Source organism: Pygocentrus nattereri, chromosome 25, assembly GCF_015220715.1.
Source record: "Pygocentrus nattereri isolate fPygNat1 chromosome 25, fPygNat1.pri, whole genome shotgun sequence".
Taxonomy (NCBI): domain Eukaryota; kingdom Metazoa; phylum Chordata; class Actinopteri; order Characiformes; family Serrasalmidae; genus Pygocentrus; species Pygocentrus nattereri.
The window spans coordinates 11314709-11339098 of record NC_051235.1 but is presented as its reverse complement, the minus strand read 5'-3'; the positions used below and the strand labels follow the sequence as shown (position 1 = coordinate 11339098).

Below are 24390 nucleotides of genomic sequence, written 5' to 3'. Positions count from 1 at the left end.
AAAGTAACCATCACCAGCTTCCATTAATACACAATCAGCAATAATTTAATGGCACCTGGCAACAACAATGTCATAACTTTAATGACTGCTAATTAGGAGATTATATATGATCTATGATGTGTTATTAGCTACTGATTACACTCAAACCACTCATATATATATATTACACTGCTCAAAAAAATAAAGGGAACACTCAAATAACACATCCTAGATCTGAATGAGTGAAATATTCTCATTGAATACTTTGTTCTGTACTAAGTTGAATGTACTGACAACAAAATCACACAAAAATCATCAATGGAAATCAAATTTATTAACCAATGGAGGCCTGGATTTGGAGGCACACACAAAATTAAAGTGGAAACACACACTACATCAAAGTTGGAACAGCCTGTAATGTCCTTAAAACAAGTAAAAACGAGGCTCAGTATTGTGTGTGGCCTCCATGTGCCTGTATGACCTCCCTACAACACCTGGGCATGCTCCTGATGAGGTGGCGGATGGTCTCCTGAGGGATCTCCTCCCAGACCTGGACTAAAGCATCCGCCAACTCCTGGACAGTCTGTGGTGCAACGTGGCATTGGTGGATGGAGCGAGACATGATGTCCCAGATGTGCTCAATCGGATTCAGGTCTGGGGAACGGGCGGGCCAGTCCATAGCTTCAATGCCTTCATCTTGCAGGAATTGCTGACACACTCCAGCCACATGAGGCCTAGCATTGTCCTTCATTAGAAGGAACCCAGGGAAAAAGTTGGAGGTAGCAGTCCTGCTGCTGGGTTGTTACCCTCCTATGGCCTCCTCCACGTCCTGATGTACTGGCCTGTCTTCTAGTAGTGCCTCCAGCCTCTGGACACTACACTGACAGACACAGCAAACCTTCTTGCCACAGCTCGCATTGATGTGCCATCCTGGATGAGCTGCACTACCTGAGCCACTTGTGTGGGTTGTAGAGTCCGTCTCATGCTACCACGAGTGTGAAAGCACCACAAACATTCAAAAGTGACCAAAACATCAGCCAGAAAGCATAGGTACTGAGAAGTGGTCTGTGGTCCCCATCTGCAGAAGCACTCCTTTATTGAGTGTGTCTTGCTAATTGCCAATAATTTCCACCTGTTGTCCATTCCATTTGCACAACAGCTGTGAAATTGATCAGTGTTGCTTCCTAAGTGGACAGTTTGATTTCACAGAAGTTTGATTTACTTGGAGTTAAATTGTGTTGTTTAAGTGTTCCCTTTATTTTTTTGAGCAGTGTGTATATATATATATACACACATATACATGTTTTTTTTTTCCAATTGTTAGAGAGAGAGAGAGAGAGAGAGAGAGAGAGAGAGAGAGAGAGAGAGAGAGAGAGAGAGAGAGAGAGAGAGAGAGAGGGACATATGCTGTTAGGCTGTTAATAAATTCTGTCAGTGTGCTTGCTTTTGCAGGAGAGAATTAGGCACACGTGGCTGTGGGTGAGTTGCAGTGATGGTTCTCCATATAGCAGGTTTTAGATTCGCCTCCTACACAAGTTACATAAATACGAGTGCTGAACCCATAACGTACTACAGCATATTTTATATATATATATATATATATATATATATATATATATATATATATATATATATATATATATATATATATATATATATATATATATATATATATATATATATATAAAAAACGGCGATTCCGATGAAGTTGGGACATTGTGTAAAACATAAATAAAAACAGAATACAATGATTTGCAAATCCTCATCAACCTATATTTAATTGAATACGCTACAAAGGCAAGATATTTAATGTTGAAACAGATAAACTTTATTGTTTTTTGCAAATATTCACTCATTTAGAATTTGATGCCTGCAACAAGTTCCAAAGAAGTTGGGACAGGGGCATGTTTACCACTGGTGTTACAATACCTTTCCTTTTAACAACACTCAATAAGCGTTTGGGAACTGAGGACACTAATTGTTGAAGCTTTGTAGGTGGAATTCTTTCCCATTCTTGCTTGATGTACAACTTCAGTTGTTCAACAGTCCGGGGTCTCCGTTGTCGTATTTTGCGCTTCATCATGCGCCACACATTGTCAATGGGAGACAGGTCTGGACTGCAGGCAGGCCAGTCTAGTACCTGCACTCTTACTACAAAGCCACGCTGTTGTAACACGTGCAGAATGTGGCTTGGCATTGTTTGCTGAAATAAGCAGGTACGTCCCTGAAAAGGACGTTGCTTGGAAGGCAGCATATGTTGCTCCAAAACATGTACGTACCTTTCAGCATCAATGGTGCCTTCACAGATGTGCAAGTTACCCATGCCATGGGCACTAACACACCCCCACACCATCAGAGATATTGGCTTTTGAACTTTGCACTGATATTAATCCAGACAGTCCTTTTCCTCTTTGGCCCAGAGTACACAACGTCCATGATTTCCAAAAAAAATTTGAAATGTGGACTCGTCAGACCACAGGACACTTTTCCACTTTGCGTCAGTCCATCTCAGATGAACTCAGGGCCCAGAGAAGCCGGCGGCACTTCTGGGTGTTATTGATATATGGCTTTTGCTTTTCATGGCAGAGAGTTTTAACTTGCACATGTAGATGGAGCGACAAACGACTGACAATGGTTTTCTGAAGTGTTCCTGAGCCCATGTGGTAATATCCGTTACAGAATGATGTCAGTTTTTAATGCAGTGCCACCTGAGGGAACCAAGGTCACAGGCATTCAATGTTGGTTTTCTGCCTTGCCACTTACTTGCAGAGATTTCTCCAGATTCTCTGAATCTTTTGATGATATTATGGACTGTAGATGATGAAATCCCTAAATTCCTTGCAATTGCACATTGAGAAACGTTGTTCTGAAACTGTTGGACTATTTGCTCATGCAGTTGTTCACAAAGTGGTGAACCTCTCCCCATTCTTGCTTGTAAACGGCTGAGCCTTTCAGGGATGCTCCCTTTATACCCAATCATGACACTCACCTGTTTCCAATTAACCTGTTTCACCTGTGGAATGTTCCAAACAGGTGTTTTTTGAGCATTCCTCAACTTTCCCAGTCTTTTGTTGCCTCTGTCACAACTTCTTTGGAACGTGTTGCAGGCCTCAAATTCAAAATGAGTGAATATTTGCAAAAAACAATAAAATTTATCCGTTTCAACATTAAATATCTTGCCTTTATAGTGTATTGAAATGAATATAGGTTGAAAAGGATTTGCAAATTATCATATTCTGTTTTTATTTATGTTTTACACAACGTCCCAACTTCTTTGGAAATGTGCTGACAACAAAATCACACAAAAATCATCAATGGAAATCAAATTTATTAACCAGTGGAGGCCTGGATTTGGAGGCACACACAAAATTAAAGTGGAAAAACACACTACAGGCTGATCCAACTTTGATGTAATGTCCTTAAAACGAGTCAAAATGAGGCTCAGTATTGTGTGTGGCCTCCACTTTCCTGTATGACCTCCCTACAACGCCTGGGCATGCTCCTGATGTGGTGGATGGTCTCCTGAGGGATCTCCTCCCAGACCTGGACTAAACCATCTGCCAACTCCTGGACAGTCTGTGGTGCAACATGGCGTTGGTGGATGGAGTGAGACATGATGTCCCAGATGTGCTCAATCAGATTCAGGGCTGGGGAACGGGCGGGCCAGTCCAAAGCTTCAATGCCTTCATCTTGCAGGAACTGCTGACACACTCCAGCCACATGAGGTCTAGCATTGTCCTGCATTAGGAGGAACCCGTGGCAAACCACACCAGCATATGGTCTCACAAGGGGTCTAAGGATCTCATCTCGGTACCTAATGGCAGTCAGGCTACGTCTGGCCAGCACATGGAGGGCTGTGCGGCCCTCCAAGAAATGCCACCCCACACCATTACTGACCCACTGCCAAACCGGTCATGCTGAAGGATGTTGCAGGCAGCAGATCACTCTCAGAGTCGTCTCCAGACTCTGTCACGTCTGTCACATGTGCTCAGTGTGAACCTGCTTTCATCTGTAAAGAGCACAGGGCGCCAGTGGCGAATTTGCCAATCCTGGTGTTCTCTGGCAAATGCCAAGCGTCCTGCATGATGTTGGGCTGTGAGCACATCCCCCATCTGTTGACGTCGGGCCCTCATACCATCCTCATGGAGTCAGTTTCTAACTGTTTGTGCAGACACATACACATTTGTGGCCTGCTGGAGGTCATTTTGCAGGGCTCTGGCAGTGCTCCTCCTGTTCCTCCTTGCACAAAGGCGGAGGTAGCGGTCCTGCTGCTGGGTTGTTGCCCTCCTACGGCCTCCTCCACGTCTCCTGGTGTACTGGCCTGTCTCCTGGTAGCGCCTCCCACCTCTGGACACTACACTGACAGACACAGCAAACCTTCTTGCCACAGCTCGCTGAGCCACTTGTGTGGGTTGTAGAGTCCATCTCATGCTACCACGAGTGTGAAAGCACCACCAACATTCAAAAGTGACCAGAACATTAGCCAGAGGTACTGAGAAGTGGTCTGTGGTCCCCATGCTTGTAAAACAATTTTAACATAACAAATACATTTAATTAGCAAAAAAAAAATTTAATTACTTTAAAAAAAAAGCAGTTGAAATCTTTTGGCCAAGTTTGAAGAACACAGGTTTAGTTCTGGATTTTTCCACAATACCTCTAGCCATCGGTGGGATTACATACATTTCATCCCCAGCACATCCGATTTTATGAAGCACTAACTAACCAAACCAGGTACTCCATTGTAATTACAAATAATAAAATAATATCACAGATCATCAACACAGATAAAATGATTGCATACTGCATTAATATTATTTGTATATGTTCTAATATTTTAATTTTGTTTGAGCAAACACATGCTTACTGCCCAGTAAAGAGCTTTTTAAGTACAGCTTTCTCAAGTACCTAAGGCTGTTGCACAACACTGTATAATGTGTGTGTGTATGTGTACAATCCACTCATACATCATGGTACATTTTGTCAGTGAGGAAAGACTTGAACAGTATTCTCAACAAAGTAATAATGACACAAAATAAAACCTGTCCATTCATCCACCCACCAAACTCTTCGTTTCTCACACACACAGACAGACACACACAATTTCTGTCCTAAAATATCTTATACTGGAGCAGATCTTGCACTTATTTACCACGTGAACACAAAATAAATAATAATAATAATAATAATAAATAAAATAAGCGGAATTATTTTCGAATGATTTACCTATGCATCGATCCATCCACTAGTGTTTTGCTTGATCACACGCCAGAGCAGACTTTAGAGAAAAATGACAGTAAGACAGGATTTGTTTTAGTACAGTAAAACTGTCTTTGCCATTATGCAGAAACACAGTTCTGCTCCTATAATGACACAATAAGTACAGTAACTGGCCTACCTTTAAGTTCACTGTATATACACAAGTATATGTCTGTACTGTTCACTGTTGGAACAAAACCTTGTTTCTCCATTTCTATTATTTATTTTTCTTATATTTATTGGAAATGTAAACTGCATGAATGAACTGGCCCAAAATTACTTGAAATAAAATATTTTTTATGTTCAGTGAATATTCTGAATGTTTTTTTCTTCTCTTGAAAATGTAGAGGTATAAGATTGGGCCCAGACAGCGAGTGTGTGTGTAACATGCAGAGCTTGTTTATTGTTGCACATTTCTGTTTATCTGTTGTGTGCTTATGAGCAGTAGTGTAAATATGTAAACAGTGTCTAGCACACACCGCAATGGAGCCTTTCTCCTTGCTCCTGCACATGCTCTCTACTCACTTCCTGTACAGGAAGGAAGTGATGTGAGCAGCATTGGAGTTAAACACAATTACGGTTTGACCGCAAACCGCACACTGTTTCCAGCTATTCTTCTGGCAGCTCCGCCATTCTGTGTGAGGATAGGCAGCTGTTGTTGGCCTGCTGTTGACCCACAGAGAAAAGCAGGACTTTGTCCTCTGTCCGCGACGCCATGGAGACATACATGGCATTAAACAGAGACATACTTTGAAAAAGCTGAGCACCACTGTGTATGCACAAGGCTAATTGTTTATTTGTTTATTAATAGGATCTACATTAGCTTATGCTGCATGCCTGCTGGTCAGAATTTATCACTGATGTAACAAAACTGTATAACTAAAACAAACAGTAACTTTAAAGCAATGTTCCTAACTTTGATGTACTTTAATGTAACAAAACCTTAAATTGAAGGAATATTCAGGAATATTCTATTCTGTCATAATAGTGATGTAAATATGAAATATGCTTTTATATTTTTAAAAAAATGTTCTCTCTCTCTCTCACTATTATTTATTAAAAATAAAAAACCATTTACCTTTGAAGCACTTCTTTTAGCCTACAGAATCAGGAGCTGACTTAACCTGAACAAACCAAGTATTAGGTTCTTTATTAGACAACCTCTATTATATTATATATTATATTATATTGTATTATATTTGATATATGTGAGTGAGTGAGTGAGTGAGTGAGTGAGTGAGTGAGACTGACACATGGGTCAAACGCAGAATCTTTTGAGAAGTGGCTCCACCTTGTGGTCAACTAACTATAGTTTTATTGTTTGTGAATAGTATATTTGTATTGTCTGCATAAAATCATACAAGGTAAATACAATTTACATTATGTAGATAAATAACAACTTAAACTTTACTTATTACTTTTTTATGCATGGTCCACAGCTAAAGCCAGGACGTCTCCAAAAAGAAAACACTGTTCTCCAGGTGAAGGAAACTTCACACTATAGCTGAACCGGGCGAAGCAATCAGCCACTTTTGCAGAAATGGAAACATTTGAACTGAAGTGGCATGTCAAGAAGCGCTCACACCCCCACAAACACCCACAAACACAGGCTAAAACAGCTGACAAACTTGTCACTTCAGATGTTTTTTTTTATGACTCAGTTTAGACACACATGTGGTTAGTGTATGGTGTGAATAGATCATTAGTCTGCACGCATATGTAGGTAATGTTGTGCAATACACAGTTATGCAGACTTTAGGCCCAGGTTATAGTGACCACAACTTGTACATTGTCATGTGCTTTATCATGAGAAAGCAATGGAAACTGTTTTCAACACTGCACACCACAGTACACATACAGTCACACAATCATAGATATATCAGCTGCTGGTCACTGATGGTTTTCACGTGTGGGAGGTTTAGTACAGTCTGATCAGCCTGCATGTTGCACTCTGACCACTTCTGACATACCGAAACTGATCTATACACTCATAAACTCTCGCATAGTATGGCACAATGACATATGATTACAGACTATGTCATATATACATTCAGCTAATCATCCCACACAGAATCCAAATCATCTCTCTCAAAGCCCTGACTGTCTGACACAAAAGTCCTACAGAACTTTGCTTTTTTGCCTTGTATGTCCCACAGAAGAACAGATTGCCTTCAAGGTCTCCTTTATATTTCTCAATCCGCTCATAACTACTGTCTGTTCAGTAATTAAATCCATGTACACACAAAGGCCATAAATGCGTGTAAACACACACACACAGTAGATAGAGCAGCATGTCCTACCTGGGGGCCTGTGGAGGTGGGGTGGGGGGCACCACCCATTTCCCTTTGGAGCCCCGCATTATAGTCCACTCCTCCTGCTGCTCGCCTGCACACACGTCTGCATCTCTGCTTGCATGCACTCAGACGCCCGACCCTCACTCACAGACGAGTGCACACACTTTCAGAACGATCTTATTCTTTACCCCCCTCCAAACTTCCTGTTTCAAAACTTCCGAGAGACAGTGAGAGAGAGAGAGAGAGAGAGAGAGAGAGAGAGAGAGCGACAAAAAGACAGACAGAGTGAGTAACAGAGGGTCAGAAGGAGAGAGCAAGAGAGAGAGCGAAGAAGACATACAGAGTAAGAAATAGACAGGGAGTGTGAGAGAGAGGGTCTGAAAAAGAGGTAGAGGTTTAGAGAGAGAGAGAGAGAGAGAGAGAGAGAGGCCGGGGGGTGGTGGGGAGTCTACTTTCTGTTCAAGCCAAGACAAATGGTTTCAAATTCAAATACTAGCTGGCCAGGGCCCCTGCAAAGATGCTATTTTTAAAATCTCACAGAAGAGAACCCCCAACACACATGCACACACGCACGCACAAACACATTTCAGCCGGAAAGTAGCTGAGCTCCTATTTCTGACAGGGGAAGTTCGGAGGTGCCATACACTGGTTCAGAACCTTTTGACCATTATTTCCAACACTATGTAAATGTCAAGTATTGCTGAGTTTAAAAAGTTAAATTAAATATTATGAAACAAACACTAAATGAATAAAAAATGGGAGAAAAAGGCTAAATTCTCTATTTTACATGTTCTAACAAAAACACCACAACTTTTAGGGAAATCAGGCCCTGCAGTTCAATCAGTGAAAGCATCTGCAAAACTTTTTCTATCCACTAGAGGGTGATTCAACTCTTTTTTTTCCCCCCACACATATCTCTCTCTCTCTCTCTCTCTCTCTCCTTATGTATTTAGAAGTATCTGCCCCTTTTACAAATACATATGTGATTAGAAAATGAACATTAAAATCAACAGTTGTTATTTACCCCCATGTATACCTTTTTCGAAGGAATAATTATCATCCTTCCAGTAAACATTATGCAGCACTTCAGAGCAACTCCAAAACTCCATAACCCATGCAAAGTAAAACAACTGCCAAAATACATGTGGAAAAAATCTGTGCCCTAAGCATCAGTAATGAATGCAATAAAAATTAATCTGCTCGCATCTGCTGGACAAATAACACAAAATGAAGGAAGAATATCCACTGATTACAAATAGGGCTCAATTAGAGAGGGTATCAGGGGCTTGTAAAACTGCCATCCTCTTTGAAATAATGTGGCATTAAGACAGGCATTATTAATATTTTAGGTCAATCCGTCTTTGTGATTTACACACAATGTTGCCTTGATTATACAAAACAAATGTAGGCAAACTATTAAAAAAAACACCAATAAAAAGCCATGTTTTTTCAGTTTATTTTCATAGCATGTTGCAGTTGATAAGCTAAAATAGGTCTTAATATTATGATATTTATATAAAAAAAACTTTTTATTATTGTCTAGGCAATCTAACTATATGGCAAATCTAAAAAAAAACCCTATGATATGTTCTAACTGTCTTTAACCCTCTTCACCCACTATCCCTCTTGAATTTTTTTTACAATTACACCGCTGCTTACAAATAAATGCTAGATTCTGTGAAGTAAGCTAACATGTAAATCTATGATTAACTTTATATAATATTGTGGCTTTAGTACGTACATAATCAAGCTGGACTGGTCCATGCTTAAATAAACCAGGTCAAAATTTATTTCTATAGCACTTTTTACAACAGGCTTTGTCACAAAACAGCAAGAAAAATCCAGGTCCAAGCTCCAACGAGCAAGCCAACAGCAACAGTGGCAATGGCAACAGTGGCAAACTCCCTAAAAAGCAAGAGGAAGAAATCCTGAGAGGAACCAAGACTCAAAAGGGGAACCCACCCTCCTTTGGTCGACACTGGATAGCAAACAACATTAGAACAAAATATCAGAATACAGAAAAGGGGAAAAGCAGATGAAGCAATGGTTATAATGGTCAGAAAAATTACTACTTAGTATAAGAACATACCCGACCATGGCTTTGGATTTATGTACAGGAATGCCAAAGGGGAATTCCAGCTATTTTTAAAAATTTTGCATAATTAAATCCATAACACATAATCAGAGTCATTTAGAGTGGTTTCATCTAAAATGTTCTGCGCTGGAAAACCTTACACAGTAGGAACCCAAAATCCAAAGAATTTAATGCCTCTAAAAGCTACCTCACAGAAACACATTACACAAATTGGTTGTGAATACACTGCCTGATGCCTGAGACATTGTTTTCCTATAATTTAATGAGAAAGGTTTTAGGTCTAAACATACTTTTATATATCTTAATGGCAGAGAGGTACATGCAAGGCAAAATAGTGGTAAAGTACAACTGCATTACATATAAAACTTAGAAGACATATGTAGATATATTGATCAATTGGATAGTAAAGAAAAAGAAACTGACTTTCACTTATTTTGTGTGTATAATGGGAAGAACTAAGTTGATGGAAAAGATAATTATATTTAGAACAGTGCATGGAAAAAGAGGAAGAGGATGGACAGGAACAAAATGGATGGAAACAATGGATGGAATTAAGAACAAGCTGTTAAGAAGCTTAAAGACCAAAACAGAAAACAGGATATTATGCTGAGTCAGAATCAATGGCACTTAATTATAGCAATAATAAGTTTTCTGTTGTAGACATTGTGATAAATCTGAGGCAGTTTGTTTCTCCACAAAGCATCAGTTTACATCAGACTTATCTGAATGATTTTGTTTGCATCTCAACAGCTGAATAATACAGAAATTTAAAAACTAGAAATGTGCCTTTCCTGAAGGATAGTTGCGCAGCGGATACTATGGAAGTCGATACAAGGAACGAGGGAGGAAATAAATACATATGGAAGAGTGCGGGTCAGTAACGCGGTGGTTTTGATCTTGTGGACCTGCGCTGAATGAGTACATGTACATTACTTTGCCTCCTCTAATTGTGTGCTATGTTAACTGAAGTTCCACCTTAAATTTAGTGCCAACTTAAAAAGATTCCACCTTAATTTCATCGCTATGTTAATTAAAGTTCCACCTTAAACACTGTGCCACCTTAAATTTAGTGCTATGTTATTTCAAGTTTAACCTTAAGGTCTGTGGCATCTCACAAAAAGTTCAACCTTAAGGTCTGTGCACCTTCAAAAGGTGCCACCTTAAACACTGTCACCTTACGTTTAGTGCAATGTTATTTCTAGTTCCAACTTAAGTTCTCTGCCACCTCACAAAAAGTTCCATCTTAAAATCTGTCCCTCCTTAAAAAGGTTCCACCTTAAACATTGTGCCACCTTATATTTAGTGCTATGTCATTTCAAGTTCCACTTTAAGGTCTGTGCCACCTTAATTTCATTGCTATGTTAATTAACGTTCCACCTTACATTGTGTGGCTCCTTTAGTTAACAGTTAGCACAAAATTATGTTAACTGAAGTTCCACCTTAAGTTCTGTGCCTCCTTAAAAAGGTTCCACCTTAAATACTATGCCATATTTAGTGCTATGTTAATAGCAGTTCCACCTTAAATCCTGTGCCTCCTTTAATTTTGTGCTATGTGAACGGAAGTTCCACCTTAAGTTCTGTGCCTCCTTAAAAAGGTTCCACCTTAAATACTGTGCCATATTTAGTGCTATGTTAATAGCCGTTCCACCTTAAATATAGTGCTATGTTAACTGCAGTTCCACCTAAAAGTCTGTTCCACCTTAAAAGGTTCCACCTTAAATTGTGTGCCTCCTTTAATTTTGTGCTATGTGAACTGAAGTTCCACCTTAAGTTCTGTGCCTCCTTAAAAAGGTTCCACCTTAAACACTGTGCTATATTTAGTGCTATGTTAATAGCCATTCCACCTTAAATATACTGCTATGTTAATTGAAGTTCCACGTTAAATGTATTGTTACTAGTTCCACCTTAAATTGAAGTTCCACCTTAAAATTCTGTGCCATCTTGGTGCAGTTCCACCTTAAAAGCAGTTAACCCTTAACAGAACTGCTGAGAATCAGGCTGGGAGTTGGTGAGACATTGAGCTCTGTGCATGGATTGTAGGTGTGTGAGAGAGGGGGCCATTGTGACATCATGTCTGGCAGTCTGCCAACAGCCTCCCCATTCATTTTCAATGGGACAAAAATTCCCACATTTTGGGCCGCTGTTCGGAATCTGTGCATCCGATCAAAAAGCTGTATACAGGCACACATCACACAACCAGGCCAGACAATCTGGAGTTGGAGTTGAAAAAAAAAAAATATAAATCGGATAACAATATAGTTCCGCATTGCTAAAGCTTGAATAAGTTGTAGAATTCTCTTTAAAAGAGACTGAAGAAGCCACACTGAGATAGAGACAGTGACTTTATTGTTTGTAGAAGTGGCTTTTATTTATGGCCCTGCAGTAATGACTAGCAGATAAGCAGCTGCCTATTGCTGTTCTGGGAAAGGCACACTCACCTCGGTGGAAAAAAGAGGAATTGTTCAAAATATAATCAGAATCAAATGTACACATTTTCCCCCTTAACCCAAATGTAGTCAACTGGCCACAGTAAATTTGGTGTTTGAGATTTGCTTCTTTATTTTACCATAACCAACTTTACTTAATTTTACTTTACTTTATTTGACTTAGCATCCACCTCAATTTTCCGCTTTATTTGGAGTTTGCGGTAGAAATATACGGTTTGGGAATACACGTCATTCATTATTGTTTTGGAAAACATGCTAATTTGTTGTCATTTTATGCCCCTTTAAATGCCTCTAAAGCATTTCTGGAGATTGTGAAGTTTGTGGTTGTTACTACAGCCAAGTGAAGCTGAATCTAATGCAAGAACAGAAATGTTACGAGCACAAACATGTGGCTTCATGATCACTCCTTAAAAAGCCCAGTCGTTATTACTGAAAAATGGACACATAAAATCCAAACAGATGAAAAACTGCTAGTTCAACAGGTTGCTGCTGCCAGACTAGTATTTTGCCAACATTCATCTCTCTATATGTAAATCAGTTCAGTATCTTCACCAGCACAAGGCCAATGTGGGCTTTCCCACCTACACAGCTTTCACAATGGTCTCCTTCACCCTGTTGAAGTCGGACATGAACATGATCTACTCAAGCTGTTGTGTTTAGTTCTGCTTCAGTGTCATAGCAGGCTGCAAGCTGTGGACTGAGGCGGCTGTCAATCTTGCACACTCATCACAGTGTAAGAAAATCAGAACTAGAGAGTTCTCGGATAGGTCTGATGTGTTTAAGCTGTTTTATTATACTTCTTTCTTGTTTTTTTCATTCAAACTTTGCTGAGCGATTTTAACACTCAACTTTAGTATCACACAAACATTAATATCTTAGTGTGTTCCCTGGCACTTTAAGATACAAAACCCTTTTCCTATGGCTGTACCTAAAAGGAACAGGCTGTGTAATGAATATATTTGCATCAAAAAAAACAGATCAATACTGAACAATACAGAACAAAACAGAACTAATAACACAGATTTATTGTACCTTTGTGTTTGCAGCACCTTGCATAGCGCTTTGCTTTAAAACTAGATGTGGTTCATAAAGGAGTATTTATTTTCTTATGATGCTCCACCATATTTGATAACTCCCTGATCAGGCTGATATCAGCATTAAGGCTAGGCTATCCACTTATAAGGGTTTGGTGATTTAGTTGCCATCCTCTGGTCTTGCACAGTAGGAGCTGGCTGTGTCAAGCATCTATCTCTGAAAGAGTTCCCCAGCCATTTCGGCTTATAAAGTCAATCGCAAGGGACAGAGGCCAGGGTTACTGTGGCATTCGTCTCCATAGTGACTACTTATCAGACCCAGGCATGGATCAACTGGCTCAAGGGGAGCAAACATGCGATTGGCTGGTTCAGGCTCGTTTGCAACACTGTCATGACAACATGGTGTGAGGAGCAGGGTAGGGAAGAGTGGACAGCCTGAAGACCTGAACTGAGGGTTTAGTGCATGAAGAACAGATTCCAACTGTGCAGGGAAGGAGAGGTAGAATTAAAGGGCCACAGAACCTCAAGGGCCAAGGGTTTACGGATAATAAAGGACACTGCTTAAATATATGTTTAGATGTGTGTGTGTGCGTGTGTGTGTGTGTGTGTGTGTGTGTGTGTGTGTGTGTGTGTGTGTGTGTGTGTGTGAGAGAGAGAGAGAGAGAGAGACTACTGATTTTAGAGCACTGGTCCATATACACTCACCAGCCACTTTCTTAGGTACACCTGTTCAAGTGCTTCTTAACACCAATAACTAATCAGCCAATGACAGGGCTGCAACTCAAATGCAAAGGGAATGCATTTAGGCATGTAGAGGTGGTCAAGACAACTTGCTGAAGTGCAAACCAAGCATCAGAATGGGGAAGAAAGGTGATTTAAGTGAATTTGAACATGCCATGGCAGAGTATTTCAGAAACTGCTGATCTACTGGGATGTTTACGCACAACCATCTCTAGGGTTTACAGAGAATGGTCCGAAAAAAGAGAAAATATCCAGTGAGTGGCAGTTGTGTGGACGAAAATGCCTTGTTGATGTGAGAGGTCAGAGGAGAATCGGCAGACTGGTTCGAGATGATAGAATGGCAACAGTAACTCAAATAACCAACCAAAATCTCTGAGGAATGTTTCCAACACCTTGTTGAAAGTATGCCATGAAGAATTAAGGCAGTTCTGAAGGCAAAAGGGGGTCCAACCTTTTACTAGCAAGGTGTACCTAATAAAGTGGATGGTGAGTGTATATGGGCATTTTGATGCCTGAAAAAAAGCTTGTCATTCTTGTGGAATCTGATCAAAACTGAATCAAAAACTGCATTAAAAACACATTACTAAATTGACAGTTAATGTTTCAAATAAAAAACAAATCATGGAATCCAAAATCAAACAGCTAGAAGACATTTTTAAAGTTAGCTATACTTGTTGTAACAGTTAAACAGTAGCTGCCTATAGGTAAACTGCAGAGTAAAAGTAACACACTATCACGTAGGTCTGTCACAATGATTACACTATAGTCTGATCACAATTATTTAACATTACTGCAACTGAAGGGTTTTGTTACAAAACATATTACAAAATGTATGTCGTTGAGACTGGGCTTCAAACATACAAGATATATTAACACTATGTTATGATTAACATGCTTTTATTAGAGAAATAAACATGTGTTTGCCATTGACATTAGCTGTTATTCTTTTCAAAGAACATGCTTCAGTTAAAACAAATGGATATTTAGCATTTTAGAATTAAACACAAAATATTTTTCCACAATTGTTAGCTTTCACAATCATTTGTTTACATCAAAATCATTTGTTTACATCAAAATGCTGGGTTGTGGAAAATGCATGCAAGTGAAAGAAAGCAGAGAACACATTTACTGAGACTCCTGTGAACAGTGCTATAATGCAGGACAGCGATGTGTAATACCTGTTAATTGGAGCTCAAGCTGTGACAGCTGTCAGTTACTAAGTCAACATCTAACAACTAAAATATATAATCACGCAATTTATTCACTTTAGGCTTGTACTTCAACAGTTAATTTATATGTAATGCATGATATTGATCTTTTTTTTTATTATGCTAGTGTAAGGTGTTATTACTAGTCCTGGTCACTAGGTTGCAGTATACGCGCTATGCGTTGTTTCTGCTGCTATTTAACGAGGAAGACACAGTATTGTGTGCTTCCTTGAAGGTGAGACATGCTGATTGTGCTCTGTGATTAATCCTAATTAATAATTTTAAAATACCTAACATCCATCAATGCTTTGGACAGATTACCACTGGATAACATGTTATGTTCAGTTAGTGGTCCAAATAAGAACATATTTTCAAGCTATTTTTGTGGGTTTTTTTGTAAATATAGCAAACAAAAAGGTGGTGTAAAACTAGTTGCTAAGCTCACATGTTTAGTCAGTTTTGGTTGGGTGTGACCTGTTTTACATGTAGGCTTGGGAATTCAAACTGTTTAAGAAGTGTATGTTTTTTTATGTTTTTTTTTATTTAGTGGGAGTGGTGAAGGCCATTGAGTGCTATGTACATTTTAAATGGATGAAACTGTGAATGTTAGCTGAGACTTTCATTGAGTGCAAGTTTGAAGTGGGAAAAACTGCTTAATTGACAGTATTGTGTGCTTCCTTGAAGATATGCCAAGCTGTCTGAGCCTGACAATAAAACAGCACCACCAGTTGATCACACCACATTCCTGCGCTTCCTGGTCCCTTTTATTACTACCAAAACACAACGCAGAGCCCATGTAGAGAGAAAAGGGTTACACTACCAAACTATCCAGAGTCAGGGAGCAGCGGTCGGCCGGTCGGTTGGTTGGTCGGTCAAAAGAAGATCAAACTTCAACACTTACATCATCACTGGGTTTGCTCCATATTTGCTTAAGAATCTCACTATTATTATTATTATTATTATTATTATTATTATTATTATTAGCACTACTATTATAAGTAGAAATAGTAGTAGTAGTGCTATACCCAACAGGTCCTTCTATAGTTACAATGTCAAATGTATAACAACAAAATTATTTTTGTTGTTATATGGAACCCTTTTCAAAAAGGTTCTAATACAGAGCCAACGGCACACTATCCATCAAGCAGAAGAACCCTTTCATGATGCAAAGAGACCTTTAATCATGCAAAGGGTTATTTCAGTGTTCATGGTTCTATATAGAACCATTTTTATTACTAAAGAACCATTGAAGAAGCATCTTTTTAGAGTGTAGTCACAGTAGTAACATTAGTAGATGTATAACCACAACAGAACTCTGAAGTGGACATTGGAGCAAACACAATGATAATGTGTGAGCTTAAGCTTTGTCAAATAAAAGGTAAAGCCATGGAAAAACTTTTTCCCTAACCCACGGCAAAATGTGTTTAACCTTTTGCAGCAGTTATTTTCTACATGATTATTTGAACAACAGCAGTTACCTGTACAGGCCTATGCAACAGTCATGTGAAGAACTTGTACATAAATGTCCAAATGATTCAGAAAAACTGATACTCAATACTCACTACTATACACACATACATACATATACACATAGCACATAATTGACTGAGTAGTACGGTGTTTCTGATCATTCTCATTATTTCTACTAAAAAAAATTGTTATAGCATTTGAATGAATATTCTCTCATCTTTCTCACTCTACTTCACCTCAAGCCAGAACTGATTTCCATTCACTTTCTGCCCTGAGAGTGTATGAAACTACTACATCTCTAAATCCTAAAGAAAACTACACCAGAACCCCATCAGAAACAGACTAGCAGCTTTTTGTCCATGCACAAAACACACACGCGCACACACACACACTTTCCTTTGAATACAGTTTCAATCCAGCTTTCTTCATCTTTCTTTTTCTTTACCTTCCTCTCTCTCTCTTCCTGACCTGTTCAGTGCCTCTGTGTCTCTGCCATGTATGCTCCTGTTTGCAGAGTGTGTCTCTCAGCAGCACTCATGCCCTCATTGGCAGATATTATGCACCACTACAGATAGGCTAATGAATATAACTTATGAAGGATCATATGATAAAGCTGCACCACTACCACTGTGCTGCTACTGTGAGAGTTGTGCTTTGATCCACTACCTGACCACTTCAGCAACCCTTCATTACCTATGATTTTTCCACTCATTTAAAAGACCATGAATGTTGACAAATTAAATCTGTCAGCAAATATGCTTCTACTAAAAACCTCCTGTCTTGGTGGATGATTTGCAGCATGGCTTCTGAATACTAATGGGCTGATTTTAGTTCCTTAGGGGAAATGTTCAAATAAAAATCCCTTTTTAAGAAAAGGTACCGATAAGATAACCAGTAAAAGTATTGAACTGATAGTAGAAAACATTGGCTCAGTTACTGGAAGAGAAAAGGATGATGTGATTCTGTAACACACACAGCTTGAAGTACAACAGAATTGTTTGTAGCACAATATAATATAAAGTAGGTCATGCAACAACAGCAGCTACAATTTTACATAATTTATTAAGGTCTAACACTTACTTAACTAGATTTCGTAACATTTACCATTACTTGAAGAGTAATTGTACATTTGCTGCATTTTCTACAGTACTGTGTAAAAGTCAGAGACCAGGAGATTCGAAAATACAAAAGTTCACAAAACTGGAGTCAAGGTCAAAAAGATATAGAAAATGGGACTCATGCAAGTTGGTGGAACACCAAAACTATCACCATCAGAAAAACAGAATTTACTGCTTCCATCATTGAGAAACAGGAGAAAAATAAGCTCCACTCTTCAAATTTGAAAAAAAGTGTTTATGTCCACCCTTCTACCGTCAGAAGACAACTCAATGATATGAGTCTAAAAAGATGTGAAGCTGTCAGGAAACCCTTACTGAGAAAAGGTAAATTTGCAAATCAAACATAGAAGCTGCTGTTGCTTTTAGAACAATGGACTGGGCATTGTAGATCCCACACCTCAACATCACTAAATGAGTTTGGTATTACTTGGATTGTGAAAAGCAGAAAATGCAACCAACTTTGAAGACCGAACTTTAAAAATGAACAACAGAAAATAAAAAAAATAGAAGCTATAAAAAGGCAAAGGACAGACACTCTAAAAACCTGAAAATTGTATATGTTTAATTGTTGATGCTTCTGCGTTATTTTTGGATGAATGCATGTTTTCGGAAGATTAAAAAGCTGAAAACTGGAAAATGATTATCTTACTGATCATTTTGACCTGGGGTGCATTTCCTGTGTTTCTTCTCTCTCCTAGTTGTGTACTTTAGCCCTCTGTTTCAATAGCTTCAGTGACGGCTGATGATAGAAAATCAGCAAAGAATCTCTTGGGCAAGCTGACCTAAACCCTCCACTCTAATCTACTGTTATTAAAGCAAACCACACACACACACACACACACACACACACACACACACACACACTCTCTCCCTCGTGCAAATTCACTTGAATTTGTGGATGCCCATCATATAGAGTATATTCCTCCTCTATTTCACAAGAAGTTTTCAGAATCAGAATCAGAAGAAGTTTTATTGCCATTGTCAATGAACAGGATTCACAGACTAGGAATTTGCTTCGGCATGAAGGTGCAACATAAAAACAAGTAGTAATAGGCATGCAAAATTAAGTCCACATAAATAAATACTCTATGCAAATATAAAATATAGATAGAATGAATAAAATAAAAAATACAAAAGGCATGTACAACAGTACTATATACAACAGTGCACGTGGAGTAGTGCAATTCAAGTAAAGTGACCAAGGCAGGGTTATAAAGAGGTAAGTGACATGATTATATATTGTTCTTGAGTCCAATGGCAGAGGGGAAGAAACTGTTCCTGTGGCGGGAGGTTCTGGTCCGAACGGACCGAAGCCTCCTGCCCGAGGGGAGTGGATCAAATAGTCTGCATGCGGGGTGAGAAGGGTCTGCTATAATCCGATCCGCTCTCCCCACAGTCCTGGAGACGTACAGGTCTTGGAGAGATGGGAGGCTGCAGCCTATCACCTTCTCAGCGGAGCGCACAATAGTTCTTCATAAAGTTTACTCATAACAACTACACTGTGATGTATTAAACAAGCTTTCTATCACATCTCACCTGCCTCATCCAGAATCATTGACTTTTTGTGTTACAAGCACTCAAGCAGGAACACCTCTGGATGGGGAACACTCTTCCTTTGGAGCTTACATGTATCTGCTTTACAGAATTTTGGTGAGCCAAATATAGCTGACCTATTGCTTTGCATATGTGCAGAACTGTGGTGGGTTAGACTACCCAACTAGAGTCCTACTGCTGCCTTAAAAGTAAAAAAACATCATCCTATAATGTGGTAAATGGAAATTCCCACTTTGTGAAAAAGCCGATAGTTCTTTAAAGACATCTTGACTATTATACCATGCTTCCTTAACAGATATCAAGAGTGACAGTTAAATAGGAACTCTGTGCTGAAGTAACATTAGTTGCAGGTGAGCAGTAAATTCTGCTCTAAATCCTCCTTCAACAGAGGAGTGGGAATTTCAACAGCCAATGCAGTGAGCAAAAGGACATGGGGCTTACATAATGTATTAAAGGAAGGTCACACAAGAGTGAAAGCATGTGGTGCAACTTGGTAGAAACTAGCTTATTGTATGTCTAATTTTTAAAATGCATAATTACCACACTTTCTTAAAATGCATACATTACATTTTGGAAAGAAATCTTCAAATGTTCACGCCCATAAAGCATGGATAACCACCTTACCATGGTGGAGAGGTTTGCATGCCTACATGATCCTAGGAGCTATGTTATCAGGGGCGAAAGTTCCTGGTAGGATTTCCCAAGGCAAACAGGTCCTAGGTGATGGGCCAGACAAAGGGTGATCCAAAAAAAAAAAAAACCCCATGATGATAAAGAACAAGACCCAGTTTCCCTCACCTGGATCAGGGTTACCGGGGCCTCACCCTGGAGCCAGGCTTGGGGGAGGGGCTCCTCAGCGAACACCTGGTGGATGGGCCTTTACCCATAGGTCCCAGCCAGGCCCCGCCTGAAAGAGTTACATGGGACCACTCTCCCATCGACCTACCACCCGTGGCAGAGGTGCCTATGGGGGTCTGATGCAATGTGGATCGGGTGGCGGCCAAAGGCGGGGGCCTTAGCGTTCCGATCCTCGGCTACTGAAACTGGCTCTCGGAACATGGAACGTGACCTCTCTGGCAGGGAAAGAGCCTGAGCTAGTGTATGAGACTGAGAGATACCAACTAGATATACAACTCCAATGAAGTTGGGACGTTGTGTAAAACATAAATAAAAATGGAATACGATGATTTGCAAATCCTTTTCAACCTATATTCAATTGAATACACTATAAAGGCAAGATATTTAATGTTCAAATGGATAAACTGTATTGTTTTTTGTAAATATTGACTTATTTTGAATTTGATGCCTGCAACACGTTCCAAAGAAGTTGGGACAGGGGCAACAAAAGACTGGGAAAGTTGAAGAATGAAAAAAACACCTGTTTGGAACATTCCGCAGGTGAACAGGTTAATTGGAAACAGGTGACTGGGTATAAAGGGAGCATCCCTGAAAGGCTCAGTCATTCACAAGCAAGGATGGGGCGAGGTTCACCACTTTGTGAGCAACTGCATGAGCCAATAGTCCAACAGTTTAAGAACAACGTTTCTCAACGTGCAATTGCAAGGAATTTAGGGATTTCATCATCTACAGTCCATAGTATCATCAAAAGATTCAGAGAATCTGGAGAAATCTCTGCAAGTAAGCAGCAAGGCAGAAAAAAACTGAATGCCCATGTTGATCCCTCAGGCGGCACTGCATTAAAAACCGACATCATTCTGTAACGGATATTACCACATGGGCTCAGGAACACTTCAGTGAACACAGTTCGTCGCTCCATCTACAAGTGCAAGTTAAAACTCTGCCATGCAAAGCGAAAGCCATTTATCAACACCACCCAGAAATGCCACCGGCTTCTCTGGGCCCGAGCTCATCTGAGATGGACTGATGCAAAGTGAAAGTGTCCTGTGGTCTGACGAGTCCACATTTCAAATTGTTTTTGGAAATCATGGACGTCGATGTTTAGCCTCATCATCTCTCAAAACAAGCATATACATATACTAACCACTCCAGCCATCCAATTAAGGAACTTCTCTATTCAGCCCAGTGGATTTCATTTTTCTTAGCTAGGGAAGAGTTGTCACTGATAAATGGTGTGATAAACATAGGAGTCATTTTATGCTTTTTAAATAAAGACCAGGCATAATGTCCAAGGAGAAGATTGAGAATTAATCATCATTCGCTTAGAGTATCTATAAAGCAAGATAACTGCATTACAGAACAATCTGAATCAAACCAGAGCATATTTTTCTGGAGCCTACACCTTCAGACACCTAGGGAACTGAGGTTGTAAATCATTTATTAATAACAACTCAAAACAAATCTACTGAAACTGAAGTTAATGGTCAGCAGTTGCTGCAATAACTTACAACAATCAAGGGCAAAATGTTAATGAATTATCAGAAAGTAGCGATGTATGATTACATTGGACTCATACAGGTATCAGCAAATCATTCCCCAAAAATTGTAAACAAATGAATATGGATTGGGCAGTTTTTTCAGATTTGACTGACTTTCCAAACAGACATTTGACGACATATTTATTGTACTCCAGAAAATAGAGCATTTGGGTAATGCTGGCCCATTGTGCTAAATATTTCCATTTTATTCATTTTACTGCATTTTTTGTTATATATTTGGAAAATGTTTATCTAGTTTAACTGAATGTATAATACATTCATGCCAGGTAGTTGTGGGTAGTATGGCCTTAAATTTATATCACAGTCCAATTAAGGTTACTGGAAGTCTCAATATATCATGGTGGTTTTTTTTTTTGTAAGGCTAGCAGCAGCATATTATTCTTGGGTGTCCCTTAACTTTTAATAAGAATAATTTCTAACAACTGAAGAATATCAGATTTTTTTGGAGCATGTGTGTATAAAATATTAAAAACTGAATAATTTATAGATAAACCTAAATAAATATTGCACTAACCCCCGGACAGTCGAAAACAGTGTTAAATGATGTTTCATGTGTGAATTTCTACAAGGCTGTAGTTGGCTTCCTGCTGGGCAGCTTTTGTTTAAATTTTCCATTCCATTCTGGCACCAGTACAAGCAACTGAATGAAAATTTTGGGAATTTTGAACAAGAAAACAACCTCAGCTTTATAGTATTTCTTTACAGTATTTCTCATTTCTCATTCTCTCATTTTCCTCACATGTGCCTCCAATCCTCAGAATTTGGAAAATTACAGTAATCTAATATAGCTATAAATACCATCAGGTCTATGGCTTGTTTTGCACAAAAAGGCCCTGACCAAGGTGGTGACTGATGTAGCTAACAGAGTAAGGCTGTGTGACAATTGCTATGGTGTCCACAGCTAACCCCAAAAGACCAGCCATTTCTTGACATCTGCCTCAAAAACAGGATGAACCATTTCAGAGGCAATGGACTCGACAGAGAGAGGTGCTTGAAAGACAAACATACCTGGCTCAACCACTCAACTAAAGAGGGTGACATTTGGGTGGTCTGCACTGTTTACAGGTCACAGTACTACTTTTAATTTTATTCTTATTGATAACTAGGCTATTGTGTTCTTCTCTCATGTGTAAGGCAGGTCTATACAGCAGTTAGCATGAAAAGCTCTATTTTAATAAGGGTTTGGTCAAACAGCGCTTCTTCAAGATGTGACTGTGCTGACAAGTGCTTGATAGAAATCCACCCCTTCCCCTCAAAACACACACACACACACACACACACACACACACACACAGAAATGACCATCTTGCCCTGCCTGCACTGCCCATTTATTTAAGAACAAATGTCAGCCGTAGATATTACATTTCAAAATGGTTTACGGTTACACTTAATAATCTACTTCCAGGAACAGTAAATATTCATCACACAAGTCGCATTAATTTGAAAGATTTGTTACAAACACAAGGATATTACCCACTCCAGACTTGTGTGTCTTTTCAATTTCCCCTCAACGCCCACTGAAAAAGACAAACAGTTTTCTGTAGTGTTCTGCATTGTTTACTAATCTCTCCATTCACAACCTCATTCTAGAACTCCTACAAGAACACTCCCTAAACTCCCTCCCTCTCCCTCCCGCCCATTAAATCTGGTCTCTTCATCTTTCCTGGCCCATGAGAGTATCCATCCCGTCGTCATGGCGACCCCCCTCAGATCTTTCCTCCTTTTAATCAAACACTTTTCCTCTTCACTCACTCAAACACACACACACACACACAATGCAAACACACCAAGGTAGTGAACATAAAGGAAGATACTACTTCTCATTTCACCATTCAGAGTTCCCCCTGACTATTCTTTCTTCAACAAGCGAAAGAGAAAAATGTGTTCATGATGATCACACACCTCTTCTAACACCTCCCACCTTATTACACACATCACACCTCATCACATCAAAAGACACACATCAAATATCACACATCTGCCAGTTTTTTTTTTTTTTATGGAAAAGCCAACTACTCTATTTTCAAATACTTGGGGCACAATAAGAACTAACCAAACCTGGGACAGAAGGCTGGAGCAAATATTCTGCCTGTTAATCACTCCACAATGACACACAGTCTTCCAGGAAAATACTGGCAGTAGCCCTGTCATAAGTATTACATATTCACCCGCTTACCATTTTGAGTATGTATACTCATATTTTATATATATATATATATATATATATATATATATATATATATATATATATATATACACACACACACACACACACACACACACATGTATACAGAGAGAGAGAGAGAACATTTAGAGGGCAGAGGTGAGTATTATGGTACATACATTTTTAGATGTTTATGTAAACCTCCTCAGAAGGTATGAGAAGAAGCATGGCAATCTGTGTCATTTTCTATGTCTGGCTAAGGCTAACCCCAAAACAACAGCCATTCCTTTTTACCTGCTGCCTTAAACACAAAGTGGACAATTGCTGCGTTTTCATTTTGGTCTAAAACATGTCTGTAACATCCTTGACTCAGCTAAACTAGCTAACATTGGTATGGTTTATACTGACTTATGACAAAATTCACACCTGAGGAAGAATTTCAACTAGTTTACAAGATGTACCAGTATACCCCCCACTACTAGTTTGTTTCTTTGGGCTGAAGCTGTGTCATCAGTTGGGAGCTACTATGTATTGGCAGCTATGACGTCAAACAGCTAATTAACAACTATGGCCAATTTAGGTCTGTACTTTCCATAACTGAACAAAAACAAGA

General features: G+C 39.3%; 1 protein-coding gene across 3 annotated transcripts in view; it reads right to left on the bottom strand.

Annotated features, from left to right (window-relative positions):
- dgkza (diacylglycerol kinase, zeta a) overlaps window positions 1-24390 on the bottom strand; it is a 224026-nt gene that overhangs the window by 172676 nt on the left and 26960 nt on the right. For 2 of the 3 annotated variants that reach the window (XM_017709577.2, XM_037534507.1), the window contains exon 1: window positions 7536-7710. The exons of the other annotated variant lie outside the window; for it this stretch is intronic. In XM_017709577.2, the coding sequence (XP_017565066.1) occupies window positions 7536-7574 (39 nt within the window). In that variant the 5' untranslated portion in view covers window positions 7575-7710. Of the gene's footprint in view, window positions 1-7535; window positions 7711-24390 lie in introns of those variants that run through there. 3 annotated transcript variants of the gene reach the window in all.